Source organism: Malus domestica, chromosome 15, assembly GCF_042453785.1.
Source record: "Malus domestica chromosome 15, GDT2T_hap1".
Classification (NCBI taxonomy): domain Eukaryota; kingdom Viridiplantae; phylum Streptophyta; class Magnoliopsida; order Rosales; family Rosaceae; genus Malus; species Malus domestica.
The window spans coordinates 19,466,405-19,482,118 of record NC_091675.1 but is presented as its reverse complement, the minus strand read 5'-3'; the positions used below and the strand labels follow the sequence as shown (position 1 = coordinate 19,482,118).

The following is a 15,714-nucleotide window of genomic DNA, read 5'->3' as shown; positions in this document are numbered from 1 at the left end:
CACTTAAAAAAGCTTCACCTACAAAGCTTCACCTAAAAAAGCTTCACCTAAAAAAGCTTCACCTAGAAAGCTTCACCTACATAGCTTCACCCAGAAAGCTTCACCATCAAAGCTTCACCTAGAAAGCTTCAACACCAAAGCTTCACCTACAAAGCTTCAACACAAAACCTTGCTCCAAATAAACAAATTTTGTTCACAAAACCCAAGATGCCCTTGAACTTGTACAAAAACACAGGTCAACACAAACATTTGTTTTGTTCTACACCCACAACATCCCTGTCATAACCAAACAAGCAATTATGTATATGTTTCCAAACATATTATAATAGATCCAACAACAAGCCAAAGTCCCAAGTTTCATAATGGACAAAAGTACAAGCAATTCATCAATAATGAAGGTGCTACAAAACTTGGAATCTGCCCCAAAATAGAAATCCAACCCAAGAGACTTTTTCTCTCTCTCCCTCTTCCGCCTCCTTTCATCTATCAAATTTCTGCAACCTCTGCTCTTCTCCAATGGAGCTGAATTTTGGACACCCTATAGTTTTTGAGCATATGAACAACTTTCAAGAAGGAACCATTTCTGTTTGAGCGACGGAAATTAAAGTGTTGAAGCTCCAAACATGACAGTCGGATTCTTGCAGATTTCGAAGCTGCTATGATGTTTCGAAGATCTGGAAATATTTAACCATTAGTTCATTCTGAATTTTTGATATGTTATGAAAGAGACGATGAGGCACAACTTCAATGAAGAAAGCATGCTGATCTGAACAATAGAAAATGGAGTTTCGAAGCTCACAACAAATCTGACGGGTTGACAGAAAAATAATAACCAGTCATTCATCATACCTGAATTTCTTGAGTTATATAGCTCCGAGGGATCTCAAATTTGGATATGTTGTAGTTCACAAGCTGAGGAACAACTTCAATGAAGAAAGCATGCTGATCTGAGCAAGAGAAAATAGAGTTTCAAAGCTCACAACAAATCTGACGGGTTGACAGACAAATGATAAACAGTCACTCATCATACCTGGATTTCTGGAGTTATACTGCTCCGAGGGACCTCAAATTTGGATATGTTGTAGTTCACAAGTTAAGGAACAACTTCGATGAAGAAAGTATGTTGATCTGAACAAGAGAAAATGGAGTTTCGAAGCTCACAACAAGTCTGACAGGTTGACAGAAAAATGATGAACAGTCACTCATCATACCTGAATTTCTGGATTTGTACTGCTCCGATGGATCTCAAATTTGGATATGTTGTAGCTGACAAGGTGAGGAACAACTTCGATGAAGAAAGTATGTTGAGATGAACAAGAAAAAATGGAGTTTAGAAGCTCACAACAAGTCTGACGGGTTAACAGAAAATTGATGAACAGTTACTCATCATACCTGAATTTCTGGAGTTGTACTACTCCGATGGATCTCAAATTTGGAGATGTTGTAGTTCACAAGATAAGGAACAACTTTCATGAAGACGACTTTGCGATCTGAGCTATAGAGAATGGTGTTATCTTGCATCCACTCAGGCTGATTAGTGGAAACGAAAAGCAATTCCACCAAAGAAAAGATGAAAAAGAGAGAAAAGCTACTAATTGCACTTAATCTTGTCTAGTCAATAGCATGCAGCATCAAACACACAAAAGTTGGAAATATTTTTAGATAAGGCATATGCGAATGTGTGACATCGAAACAAGGATTCGTTACTTTGACAAATTAGTAACAAGCGAGACACCTCATTCGGCAACTCTCTTCGCCTGAAGACTTGGGGGACTCCCACCATATGCTACTGCACCTTAATACTCGGCAGTCTCACAACCACTCAGTGACTTGGATTTTTCAAGTCTCCAACCGAGAAGTTTTCCTCACTCGGGAAATTAAGGGAACACTATCTCAAACTACATGCTTCACTCACAAAGCTTCAACAATACAGGTTTCAACAAAAGCAAAAATTCAAAGAACTTTATGAAGAAGGCTTTGGTGTATTTAACACAATATATTGAAATGAAGCAAAGCTTATTTATTAATATTTTCGATAAGCCACAAATATGTACATATACATGAGTCAAAATAAACAAACAAAAGGGAGCCTTCACAAAGGTTGCTTAGGGGAAGTCTCAGCAGTCGGTAGAGCCCCAGAAAGAGAAAGCACCGGAGGGTGGTTATCCGGAGCCTCAGTACTTGACAAAACCCCAGAAGGAGGAGGCATTGGAGGTTCATCATTTGAAGCTTCATTACCAAGTACAGCCCCAAAGGACGAAGGCAATAAATGCCTTTGGAACAAACCCACAAACCGCTGATGATCAAGTAAAACCTTACCATCAGATTCCTTCATCTGGTCAAGCTTCCTCTTCATGTTTGTAGCATAGTCATGGGCGAGCCGGTGCAACTGCTTATTCTCATGCTTGAACCCTCTAATCTCCTGTTTGAGACTCATCACTTCAGCAGCCAATGATTCAACTTGGCGGGTTCTAGCAAATAGGCGTTGGGCCATATTAGACACAGAACCTGCACACTGAACACTAAGAGCCAGAGAGTCCTTAACAGCCAACTCATCAGACCGTTTGGAAAGTAGTCTGTTATCTTTGGGAGTGAGAAGGTTCCTAGCCACCACTGCATCGGTCATATCATTCTTCATCATAGAATCCCCAACGGTAAGAGGACCAGTAGGGGATATGAAGGATGGGCGCCATATGTTGTCTGGAGAAGGCGTGGCTGTCTCTTCTCCAAGGTTCAAGTCAAAACGACGGTCGGAGGGTCCAGACATTTTCAAATGTGTTGAAGAGGGAAGAGGTCAGACAAATCAAGATCTTAGAAGTGCAAGAAATGAGCTTCTACTGGTAGAGATTCAAGTGTGCTGTGGAACTTAATGCCAGCCTCTATAAAAATCTGCACTCGACGGAGCTTCAGAAATCGAAGAGGCGTTTGCTTTCTCAAAAGCTGGGCTGCTCAGAGACCACGAGGGCCGATCTCAGAAATCGAAGAAGCACCTGCTTTTTCAGCCTCGTCAGCACCTGTCACATGCGCAATCAGCTTTGCGGAAATTACGGGCACTCTGTCGAAGATTTCTGGTGAAGTAGAAAGCACGTGAATCTTACTGTTCAATCACCGCTCTCCATATGCATCATCAACTCCTCGGGTACCACATATAACTTTATCAAAGATCTCTGACAAAGTTTAGGCACGAGAATTTCGAAGTTCCAGCTACCCTACTATTACCCATAAGGGTAAAGGAACAGCACCATTGCTTGACAACTGGAAAGTCCCTATGTGTGTCGACCTCCGTGTTTTGCGGCAAGACAGGTTGGCAAGAACGTCCAACCTTTACTCACATTCGAGAAAAGACTCCTAACATAATTACTTTCTCAAAAACCGGAGTAGCACCGCTTTCCGAATCTCGAGAGTCAGATCCTCGACGGGATTGCTTGTTCGAAAACCGAAGAGGCACAACTCTCAGAACTTCGAGAGCCAGATTTCCTTAGATAAAGCTTGTCTGTAATCTTCACACGTAATATCAGCTTTCCAGATACCACATACCACTTTTTCAAAGTGCTCTGACAAAATTAAAACACGTGAAGCTGGCAACTCCCACTACATTGCTGTGACCAAGAAGGGTAAAGGAATAGCATTACTACTTGTTATTGGGAAATCCCTATATACATTGACCTCCCTCCTCAACGGACAGGCAAACCTGCAAAAATGCTCAACCCTTTCTCGCATTCGAAAAGGCACCCTCAACATAAACTCTCGAAATACTCAGCTTTATTTCCCCCCGATAATACCTCAGCAAATAAGCCACACCAAGAACAAGAGTATCTCATATCATCAGGGTCGAAAGCAAGAGTATCCCATATCATGCTTTCTCCCTATCTTTGTCTTTGTCCTTGTCCACACCTGCAGGACAAGGAGAAAGAGAGCAGTCAGTCGGAACCTGAAATCAAACCTCCAATTTGGAACTGACTGCCTGAAGCCTTTGCCTGGTTGCTTACTTAGCATTGCTCTTGAGTACTCATCCTCAACTGCTGTCAAGGTCACGAATTCCACCGGCAAATACCTCATGACAGTTGATCAGATATTGGCTCTTTACACTGAAGCTGCCAAGCGTGGATGAGTCACTATGAAGGAATGTTCTGAAGGACCATTTAAATGCAAAGGTTGCACACCACTTCTGCCATGCAAAAGATTGAAGCAGAAGGTTCAACGGTGAGCTGAAACAGATCACTACAGCACGACACCTTTCCATACCACATTCATTATTCCGTCAACAGCAAAAGTATCCCATATCATCAAGGTCGAACGTACTCTAGATTTGATGGACTTGTTTTGACCCTCAAATTTTTGAGTCGGCCTTATACTCTGAAGGGCACCAGAAAACCCTCCAGCACAGTTCAAGAATAAGCCTGTGGAAAGTTACTTCTTCAAAAGCAAAAGTATCTCATATCATCTCTTATCCATTTGCTTCTCCTTATCCTGGCAGTTGAATGAGAGACAAGGAGAAGGAGAACAATCAACCGGAAGCCGAAGTCAAACCTCTGATCCTGGGTTGCTTACTTGGAAGTTTGACTGCTTACCTTGTCTGTCACCTCTTTCGGCAGATCTCCTAGCTCGGCGACTTGGGGGACTCCTACTACAGGGTTTGTATCACACTTGACTAAGCCCGAAACTACAACTAAGCTTCAAGTGAAATTGATACATTACCTTGTACGTCAACATCAGCTAAATACACCATTCCCGGATGGAGGAAAGGTACTTCCAGAGAAGGGCAGATGAAGATCAGACCACACTTCGGTACTTAGAATTTCGTGATTACTCAAGGGATTGGATCTTGCAAGTCCCCAACCGAGGAGTTTCCCTCACTCGGGAACTTAGGGGAGCACTGTTTGTACCATACTTGACCAATCCCGAAACTACCGAGCATCGGCCAACGCTATACTGTCAAGGACCCAGAAGAGTTCCCCTCCGACCAGGAGACCAATCACTACTCGACACGTGTCAAGATTAGAAGCCAATCAGAGCGCAGTACGTGTCGACATCAAGAACCAATCATAACATGACACATGTCAATGTGACAAAGCTACAAGTTTTTCTATAAATAGGGGTCATTCCCCCACAATATTGCCTAATGCCATTTGTGTTAAATCATTCACAAGAACTCACTAAATTGAGAGCTTGATCCTTTGTACTTGTGTAAGCCCTTCACTACTAATAAGAACTCCTCTACTCCGTGGACGTAGCCAATCTGGGTGAACCACGTACATCCTGTGTTTGCTTCTCTGTCTCTATTCATTTACGTACTTATCCTCACTAGTGACCGAAGCAACCAAGCGAAGGTCATAAAACCTGACACTTTCTGTTGTACCAAAGTCTTCGCTGATTTTGTGCATCAACATATTCCATGCTGAAATTGGATTCCATCCGTGACACACCTCGACCAGGAATGTCCACCTGAACTCCGAATCGATACCTGGAGAGTGACAAAGCCATAAAGTGTAGTGATGCGGAAAATGTGAATAAATTTAAACATAAAACTGCCTAAATATAAGAGTGCGCTTGTGAGCGGGAATGAACCTATTTCACATGTGATGATAGAGCATAAGTAGAGTACAGTAAAGTAGGATGAGAATTATACCATAAAAGGTAGCCACCTATACCAAGATTTGCCAAGAATCCTCGTCGACACAAAAGCTCAGCGCTAAAACCTAAAGGGGTGAAAAACAAGGGTGAGTGGGCCTAAAAAAAAAGTTTTGTAAAAACATTTTCAAAAACATAATAACTCATCGCCGTAAAATAAGTATAGTTTCCAAAATATACATACTACGTATAGTAAGAAAGTACTTACCGTAACCTGCAATATCTCAAGATTCAATACAGCACAATATTTCGTAAGTAAACGCATGATGTCCGTAATCAACATAATCTCGCATAAGCAACCATATCATATCAAGTGCTTATCAACACATGCTGACACATGAGTTCATGCAGAGGTATTTTGACATGAACATGACTGAGTGTAACAATGATATACGCTCTAGTACTACAATCACGTGAAGACTAGTGCTATGCGTAGCATATACGAGTCTTAATTGCCTATAACACTCTAAGACAGGACTGGCACCTACAATGGATCCAAAGTGAGCGTATAGTGCGATGTGTACATACACGTGAAAGACTGGCCTTGGCCTGGGCGAGTACCAACACCGGTGCAGCAAACGATAAGTAGATAACATAAACATAGTCATGCTACAATGATTCGATAACTCTAGTTAACATCACATTATTCATCGCCGTAAATTTAGCTAAAGCATCTCGTATAGTTTATAACGACTTACTAATTTTTATTGTTACGTCATTTACCATAAACGTTAATTTAATTACGGCAATCATAAAGAAAGTTCATTGTTAGATGTATATATGGAAACTAAACATATATATGTATATATCAAAGAAAAGACCCACTCACAAATCATGTCGTCGAGTCGAACCCACCTCGTAGCATTGAGAGTCATTGCGATGCGTTTCGCCTAGAAACGAAACCATTCATTTACTTACGTAACGTACTAACATATAAATGTGTATTTGTAAAAAGTATGGCTAATAAATGAACCATTTTAAATGATCGAATTTCAGAAAACAGATGGTGGATTCGGGTTCGGCACGTCGAGAAACCTAAGAAGGGACCTCGAGTTCCTCCACTTGCCGCTGCACACGCCACTTGCGGTGGCTCCCTCACATGCGCCCATGTGCCTGTGAGTACAAATGTACTTGCCTTTTTCACGAGGACCTGTGTTTTGCAGGTTGAACCGCCGACTTCCAGAGCTCCAAACGAGTTCAAATCTCAACCAAAATTTATGATTAAAAAACCTAAGTGAAGTAGTAAATGCAGGGAATAGATCTATACTGGAGCGAGGCTGAGATACGGTCGGAGTTGGCCGAAAAAAATCTCTAAAAATGGCCTAATGGCCAAGGTTCCAAGTTTCCAAAATTTCTGGGGAAAATTTCCCCGAGATGTAACTACACCAAAACACCACCAAGACACAATCTCAAGGTTTTGAGCGAAACTAGAACATCACTAAGGTCCAATGGAAGGAAAAACAAAACTTACCCAAGTCGGAAAACTGAGAAATCTTGCTGGAGTTCCATGAAAGAGATGATGAACAATGGCAAAGTTCTTGTTAGTGTCGAGCTACACGTCTGAGCTTACATAGATAAGAAAAGACAAGGCACGGTGGTGGTCCGATGGTCTAACTCATTGGAGTAGTCGAGTGATGGTGGTTCGGTGTTACTGTGCACGGGGAGTGTATAGAGTTTTGGATGAGATAGTCTTAGAAAGTTTGAGATGGGAGACAAGTTGTGGCCGTCAGCGGGGGTAGCTCATTGACAAAGGATCTTGTCGGAGTGGTCGTGTTTTGTCGGTCTCTGTAACACGGAGGAATGAGGGAGAAATGATGAGTGACATGCGAGAAAGAAAGGGAAATAGAGTCTTAGTGAGAAAGATAGAGTTTGAAAATAAGAGAAATAATGGGAGAGAGAGACTGAGATCTCTAGAGGGTGAGGATATGGAATAGGGCAAGAGTGGGGTGTGGGCCTTACGTGTCTCACAAATCAATACAAAATATCTCTAAACATGAAATTACCAATTTGTCCTCAATATTCTATGTTTCGTAAAATTTTAACCGTAGCTTCTATTTGGATTCTTCTTGCGCCTACGCGTTCGTATCGTCAAGTACTTTGAGAATACGGTAAAATAGAAGCTCGTAGACGTCACGAAATAATGGTCAACGAAAGTCAACTATCTCACTTCTAGGGCATTTTCTTCCTTTCATCATTCTAAAATTTATAAAATCAAAAAATTAGAGACGGGTTGTCACAATCCGGATCTAAATTGTGAGGATCCTAGAGATCTTCATATCTTAGCCATTCATTGTATATCGTGCGATCATAAATCATTTGACTTTTTTTTATTTAAAATTAAAACACAAATAGTATCTGAAGAAAACTGACTGCACGATATACGATGAACGGCAAGAAATTTTCACAAAGTGGATCCATAGAGGATCCTCTTCCGTTCCATACACACATACAATAATATTATGACAAGTCTTATACATGAAATATAGACGACCAAACTTGGATAAAAAAACACAAACAGTTGTACTTAAAATCCTTCTTTGCTATTTTTGGTTACAACTTGGTTCTGGGCATTTAAACGTCCTTTGTGTGTTTGGTATCGGCTAAGGGCTAGAATTGTGGCTTTCGTTATTGGTGTGGTTTTTTTAGATCTGAAGATTTGGCACTTTTTCCCCAACATAGTGACTACGATGGGTTTGAGCCGTGCACCTTGCAGTGGTGTCTTCACTGATTCGGCCGTGTATGCGGCGGACGAAGATCTGTTTAGGATTATTAGGTTATTTTGTGTGGTCACTTTTAAAACTCTACAATTGGAATTTAGCTTTTTGGAATTCTATGTAATTTTTTACTTTTGGTATAGATGGGAACCTTTACTCATGCACTGTGTGCATATGTGGCGTCCTGTCTGTAATGTCCCCTTTTTTGGGCTGTTTTATTTCTCTCTTTTACCTGAGGAGTCTTTTTAATTTGTCATTCTCTACTTTGTTATAAAAATTCTCTTTGACCAAAAAAAAAAAAAAAAAAAAATCCTTCTTTGCCTATAGATGTTTATCATTTTGGGATATTCATCAACAGTTCCATGCTAGGGTGGAATCTTAGGATAGAAAATATAAGAAAAATAACCCAATAAATAGACAAAGTACACCCAAAATATACGTATTGCTCGGAAATTGGCGCAATAAAATGCAACATAAATCTAAGATTTTTATATAAATATTATTTTACGTTCAACTCTCTCCATAAAATGATTACCACTTTCTCGTGATTATGTGCGGACACGTGTCCCACAGACAGTTGATGCATGGACACGTATGCAAACAAGTCACAAGGTCACAGACACAAACCGTTTTCTTTTTGTTATGAACAAGACTTGGCTGTTGAAGATTCAGCAACACCTCATGCTGTCAACCAATCACGGTTAGACATGTGCTTAAGTTGTGAATTTTTTAAGGGATACTTTGGATGTGGTCCCTAATCCTTAATATTATTTGACTAAAACCTTAATGGTCTTTAAAGTTTGATCAAAGTATATTGACTTTGTACACCTCATTATATTACAATTAATATTAATATTTTTATAGTTTTGACATTAATTGTTTGATATTTTATGAGATTTATAATCCTATAAATTTAAAATCCCTCATTATAATACTATTAGAAACGGTTACAATAAAAAAAATTCAAACATTTTGATTGAATAAATGGATAAAAACTATGTAAAAATAAGAAATAATAAATGACAAAAGAATGTATCCATAGTGTTAAAATTATTGGTACATTTTACAAAAAAAAATTGGTACATTTCACATATAATAAAGTGGTACATTAATAAAGAAGAATGAGTACATTGTAAATAAATTAGGGTACAGATAAAATATTAAAAAATTATGAGTACAAATGAATTTTTAAAAAATATAGGCGCTAAAAGAAATTAATACATGGGTACAAAATAAAACTAAAAAGAAAATACTACAAATTTAAAAAAAATGTTGCAAATTAAAAGTGGGTACAAATTAAAAAGTACAAATAAAAAAAAATATGGGTACAAATACAAATAAACTTTAAAAAATATGGGCACAAAAAGAAATTAATATATGGGTACAAATTAAAACTAAAAAGAAAATTGGTACAAATTAAAAAAGAATTACAAATTAAAAATGGGTACAAACTAAAACTAAAAATATATGATAATAAATTTAGTTATAAATATAAATATACTAATTGTAACATTTTTAACATTAAATGAATATATTAAGAAATACAAAAATATTTTATTATTGAAATAATTAATGATGTTATTAATACCCAAGGACATTGATAAAAAATGGAAAGGAATACGATTTTAATCAATGGAGTAGCAAAAGAAATGATGAAAACCTAATTTCTTCATTTTTTAATTACAATTTGGATACGTGTCTAGCCGTGATTGGTTGGCAGCAGGAGGTGCTGCTGAATTTTTCAGCAGCCAAGTCTTTTCCTTTTGTTATTGTCATCAGACACAAACCATGTTCAAGAATCAAAATAATACTCAAAACAAACACGTAACAAAGTTGTATAATAAATAAGACTACAAACCCACAAGCAATGTGTTTGCTAAACTTTATTTGGAATATTGTGTAATGTTTAAGGCAGTTGAGTGGTTTATTTTTGAGATTCGATTCGTCAAACAATCAAAGAATATTTCTAGCTGTTTTTTTAAGTCATTTACATGCAAAAGATACAAAACATAACTCATTGTAAAATGATATCGGGTTCTTTGTTTTTAAAATGACGTAAAATATTTTAGTGAAATTATTTTGAATTCCAAAAAAGTACTTAAGTGTTTTTTTATCAGAATTCACTTGTATTTTACTAAGTAATGATCATTTGAATGAGCATGTTTAATCAAAATGTCACACACCATGGACCATGGAGGCATTTTTGGTCTTTGCCATATCGTAACATATTGCTAAAAGAAATAACATGTCAAGTGAACCATACCACTCAAGTAATATTTTGAAAAAAAATGACATACTTGAAATGGATAGAAAGAGAAAGTACTTTTTTCCCTCACAAGTTAAAGCCACTTTTTGAAATTGTAATACTCCAAACTCTTGAAAAAAGATGATATTTTAATCCCCTCTAAACACACACGATCAACTTTTAGAAGCATATACGTTAACAAAACACTACATTGACAAAAAAAAAAAAAACATTAGAAATTTGATAATTAAGTTATGTTTAAATTTGATGGAATTTAACTTCATACACCTAAAGTAAATTTATAAACTTTTATTGTAAAGACAACTGTAACTTTCCATTTCATGAAATGATTGACAAAGTGAATGGCCAAACAGTGCAGATCGGACAAGGTATCCTTTACCACAGTGACGAACTAGCATATATTTAATCCATTTCCAAATTTTTATATCTCAATTGGGCAGACAAAATTTAAAATAATTTAACAATTTAGAGTTTCAAGCAATTAAAAAATTTATGTTTATATTTTCATAATTTTCAATTAAAAGAATATTAAATTATTGTACATCTTTCTATCTACTTTCTCTTTCTCTGGTTTATGTGGAGCCCATGGACTGCCCATATGCATTGCTGGCTCTCACCCATCGATTTGTTGGTTTTTCTTTAGGTTGGAGGTATCCATACACTAATTTTTATTTTTTTTCATATTTTTTATTAATTTCTGTCATTTGATTTTTTTCAATTCATTTAATCTGAAAGTCAAAAATTAAAAAAATATGAGAGGGGTAAAAGGAACGTGTGGATCACATTCCTTTCTTGAAGGGGTTTTCTCAGCCGAGAAAAGGAGAGGATAAAAAAAGAGAGTTTCAGTTCGTTCAATCACACTGATTGAAAGCTCCCCTGAATAAAATCACTCTCTTTCTTCTTCCTCTCCCTCCTCCTCCTCCACCCTTCTGCGTTACACCCACAAGAAAAATCCCAAATCAGAAAGAAAAAAAAAACCATAAAAGTTTATTTCAAAACCAAAAGCAGAAGTGACCCCTGTCCAAAAACCCTTTTGCCCACAGTTTTCAAGTTTGATGGATCTGCAGATCTAACGCGTAAACACCCACATGTATTGCTCTGTTTCATTTAGATCTCCGTCGTTTTCACCAGCCAAGGTTCAGTAGCTGACATCAAAACTGCCTAATTTTGCACTGTGAGTTGATTTTTCTTGGTTTTTACTCTCTGATGTGCTGTTTTTGCTATTGGGTAATCAAAAAGTTCAGTAATTTGTTATCGGGTAACTGGAAAGTGTAGTAATTTGTTAGTGGGTAAAGTTAAGGTTGCTTTGGGCGTGTAGAGATAATTGTGTGGTGGAAGTTTGGTGTGTAAAGTAGTGGTGGCCGTGACTGTCACTGTTTTCCCAAAACTGTATGTTGGTTGTGTTGCTTTCTTTGTTTTCAAGGTAGTATTTAGTAGAAATGCAGATGGGGTTGATATTTCATGCCTGATTTTATCATTTGATCATATTTTGAATGAGCCTGTTAACTAATTTTGCATTGTAAAGTTTGAATCTTTGGTTAAGTGTGTGGTGAATTTTGATTAACTTGTTTTAATTTTACTGTATTAATTGATCGGTTTTGGGTTTTATATTCGATTTTTTGGTCTTCAGGAGAGGTGGCCGGTGTGGTGGGGTCTTTGGTTGTGAGAGGGATTGCATCCATTTTGGATGTGGAAGCATTGGAGGCTGGCCGAGGTGAAATGAGGGATGTTATCAAGGTTGATGAACATTCTGAGGGCTTGCTGGCTGCCTTCCTTGGACCGGTATGGACACGCAGGTTCGGATGCAGCTGGCAGACAAGAAGGGCTACTTTGGTACAAAGACACTGGGCAGCACATGAATGGTGAATTTTCAATGGCTGTTGTGCAGGCCAACAATTTGCTTGAGGATCAAAGCCAGGTTGAGTCTGGTCCCTTGAGCTCGCTCGAGTCTGGCCCGCATGGCACCTTTTTCGGAATATATGACGGTCATGGTGGTCCTGAGACCTCCCGTTACATCAATGATCACCTATTCCAGCATCTAAAACGTAAGCTACTTCATCCCAGTCCCAAATGCACTTTCTAGCGAAAAAGTGTGTTTAGGGAAATTAAATTCGATTCACTCAAACTAGTCCATGTTAGGATTCATTATCACGGAATTAAATGAAGCTCCTTACTACAATTCAGGGGCTGTGTATTATCTATTTCTGATTGATGATTTCTTAGGATTGAAATGAAGTCATTGCTGACAATTCTGTTAATCTTGGTTTATTTTCAGGGTTCACTTCAGAGCAACAGTCCATGTCAGTAGACGTGATGCGTAAAGCATATCAAGCAACAGAAGAGGGATTCCTCTCTGTTGTTACCAAACAATGGCCTATGAAACCCCAAATTGCAGCTGTTGGTTCTTGTTGCCTTGCTGGTGTTATTTGCAGTGGCACCCTTTACATTGCCAACGTTGGTGACTCCCGTGCTGTGCTGGGGAGAGTTATGAAGGCTACAGGGGAGGTTCGTGCCATCCAGTTGTCATCAGAGCACAATGTGGCCATAGAATCTGTCCGACAGGAAATGCATTCTTTGCACCCTGATGACTCACGTATTGTAGTTTTAAAGCATAACGTATGGCGTGTGAAGGGCTTGATACAGGTAACTTCATTGCGTTAATTATAGTTTATCCATCACAGATTCTATGATTCATGGTAAAGTGCTTTCTTTCCTATTTCCTAAGCTAATTCAATATTGACTCGTTTAATTGTTGAAGAAGAAGATTGAAATGACTAATCAGTTTGGATTATTAGATGGAGAACTGTGGCTCCCAATAGAAAAAAAAAATGATGTTAACATCTACCATGCTAGGGGACTAAGATGCTGGTTTTGGTTTGAGCTACTACATAGGCTTGTAGGCTAATGTTTGTTTTCATTTAAAGAATAAAGATTTCATGTGGGTAATTATCAAACATGATCCATGGCGGGATAATACCTGGCCTGAGATTGATTCAAATTTCAAGCAGTGATAAATTTCCGTTCTTTTTGGGGCTGGCGTAGAGCTGCTATTAATTTTCTATTTCTGTGGTAGAAACGACTAAGCACATGCTGGGTGTTACTGAGTTTCGTGGTTATGTTCATAAGTGGCATTTTCTTTTCTAAGATTACTTTATTTTTGGTGTTTAATGAATCAAAATTATGGTTCTTAATTGAATATTTGGTTGTTATTGATATTAAGGGTCATGATATTTTTCTTCTGCAGGTTTCTAGATCCATTGGTGATGTGTATCTTAAAAAGGCTGAATTTAACAGGGCGCCTTTGTATACCAAGTTTCGGTTGCGAGAACCTTTTAAAAGGCCAATTTTAAGCTCTGAACCATCGATCTCTGTGCATGAACTTCAACCACATGATCAGTTTCTCATACTTGCTTCCGATGGGCTGTGGGAGCACCTTACCAACCAGGAGGCGGTTGATATTGTTCAAAATCACCCACGCAGCGTAATTTACTTATCTCTGCAGTTCGATTTTGTTTAATATGTTTGAATAGCCAGTTAGATGGTGGGCTATATTTGGGGTCTATGTGCCAAATGGGCAAAGTGGACTTTGAGGAGGATATAAATGCTTATATTGATAGAATCGAGTTTATGACTACGAATACAGGAGCACCGCAGAATAGTGTAGAATTGTACATCAAACACCATATTGCGAGTGGTTAAAAAGAGAAGGAACATGATTTTACTTGCTTATTGGTTTTCAGGGAAGTGCTCGGAGGCTTGTGAAAACTGCCTTGCAGGAAGCAGCTAAGAAAAGAGAAATGAGATACTCAGACTTGAAGAAAATAGAGCGTGGTGTCCGCCGGCATTTCCACGACGACATAACGGTCATAGTCTTATTCCTTGACTCGAACCTTGTGAGGCGAGCCAGCTCAACGAGAGGCCCTACTTTGTCCGTGAGAGGAACCGGTGTTCATATACCATCAAAAACTCTTGCCCCATGTTCTACGCCCATGGATACCTGATGGGAGCCAGTTCATGAAATATTGTATCTATTGTTGTGTCCCTCTGAGAACTCCGGTGAACGGTCAGCTTGTACATCCGAGAGAGAGAGGTAAGAGAAGGTGCAGTCATTTTTTTTCCACTGTACATTGTAACAATTAACTTGAACATGTAATTTTTTTTTAGTTTATGAGATATTGAGCAAAGATATAAAATGAAAGAACCAAAAGATGTAGAGCTACAAAGGTGACAGACAAAGATTCTTTCTTGAGGACATAATCTTCTCTACAATTTTTTTTTTCTCTTGAATTCTGAAATTGTCAGGATGGCCCGAAGATCAAATTGCTGCAACATAGAGCTTCCTTGGATCAGGATCGTCTCCTGAGCTTAGGAGGCTGAGCTTCCTGAGCAAACCCATCGGACCGTTGAAATTTGATTCAATGGTTACAAATAGGGGTCCTTCTAAAAGTTATAATAATTGTAGTTGTTGGATCAAATTTTAACGGTTTGTTGGGTTTGCTCAGGATCCTGATCCAGCTTCCTTAACCCTGAATGTGTGGTTTGTTGGGTCCACAGATATCTTATAAATTTGGCCGTGTGGAACGAGTGTACTGTTGCGTGGTGTCTTAGTCTATTATTATAAGACCATGTATTAGTAACGTAGGATGTCGCAAAGACGATGAACCTATTGTCTCCTAAATGGAAGAAGAGAACACACTTCCTTATACCTCCTGGTATGCAAACGTTGCATTCCAGAATAATTACGCGATGTTATGTTGGAACGTGTAAAACCAAGACACTGTTATTCATTTGGGATGTCTTGGTAGAGTATCTAGAGGTCCTCCCTAAATGGATGTTGGCTCTGAAATAAAATCAAGGGATGAGATTGAAAACCTTTTCTTTCTTTAGTTAAACATGGAAGTACGGAGCAATGAGCAGGAAACTATAAACTAATTGTACAAAACCCTAACAGAGATTATGGGGAATAAAGGATCTCTAATCTGTCTGCTTTTTCTTGAAGCTCGGATCTTTTGTACTCTCTTGTGTGCTCCGGATTATCCACTACTCTAGACACTTTAACCATTAATTCTTTGTTTAAAAATATTAAAAAGGAAAAACAACTGC

The 15,714-nt window shown here is 38.3% G+C and overlaps 1 protein-coding gene and 1 long non-coding RNA gene across 3 annotated transcripts; one reads left to right on the top strand and one right to left on the bottom strand.

Moving 5' to 3' along the window:
- Nucleotides 1-282: 282 nt before the first annotated feature.
- LOC139192496 (uncharacterized) lies at nucleotides 283-1,581 on the bottom strand. 2 transcript variants are annotated; one of them, XR_011576693.1, is made up of 5 exons: nucleotides 1,393-1,581; nucleotides 1,212-1,266; nucleotides 1,031-1,128; nucleotides 850-947; nucleotides 283-674 (listed from the first exon to the last, which is right to left on the bottom strand). It is a non-coding gene; the product is annotated as an uncharacterized lncRNA (long non-coding RNA). The 2 variants fall into 2 exon arrangements; XR_011576692.1 differs by having other exon boundaries at nucleotides 1,212-1,285; nucleotides 1,393-1,558.
- A 9,682-nt stretch (nucleotides 1,582-11,263) lies between these two features.
- On the top strand, nucleotides 11,264-14,868 carry LOC103401043 (probable protein phosphatase 2C 46). Its single transcript, XM_008339747.4, has 5 exons — nucleotides 11,264-11,785; nucleotides 12,242-12,656; nucleotides 12,887-13,254; nucleotides 13,856-14,092; nucleotides 14,352-14,868. The coding sequence occupies exons 2-5, from the start codon at nucleotides 12,338-12,340 to the stop codon at nucleotides 14,610-14,612; spliced, it is 1,185 nt and encodes a 394-aa protein (XP_008337969.1). The 5' UTR covers nucleotides 11,264-11,785; nucleotides 12,242-12,337; the 3' UTR covers nucleotides 14,613-14,868.
- The last annotated feature ends 846 nt before the right edge of the window (nucleotides 14,869-15,714 follow it).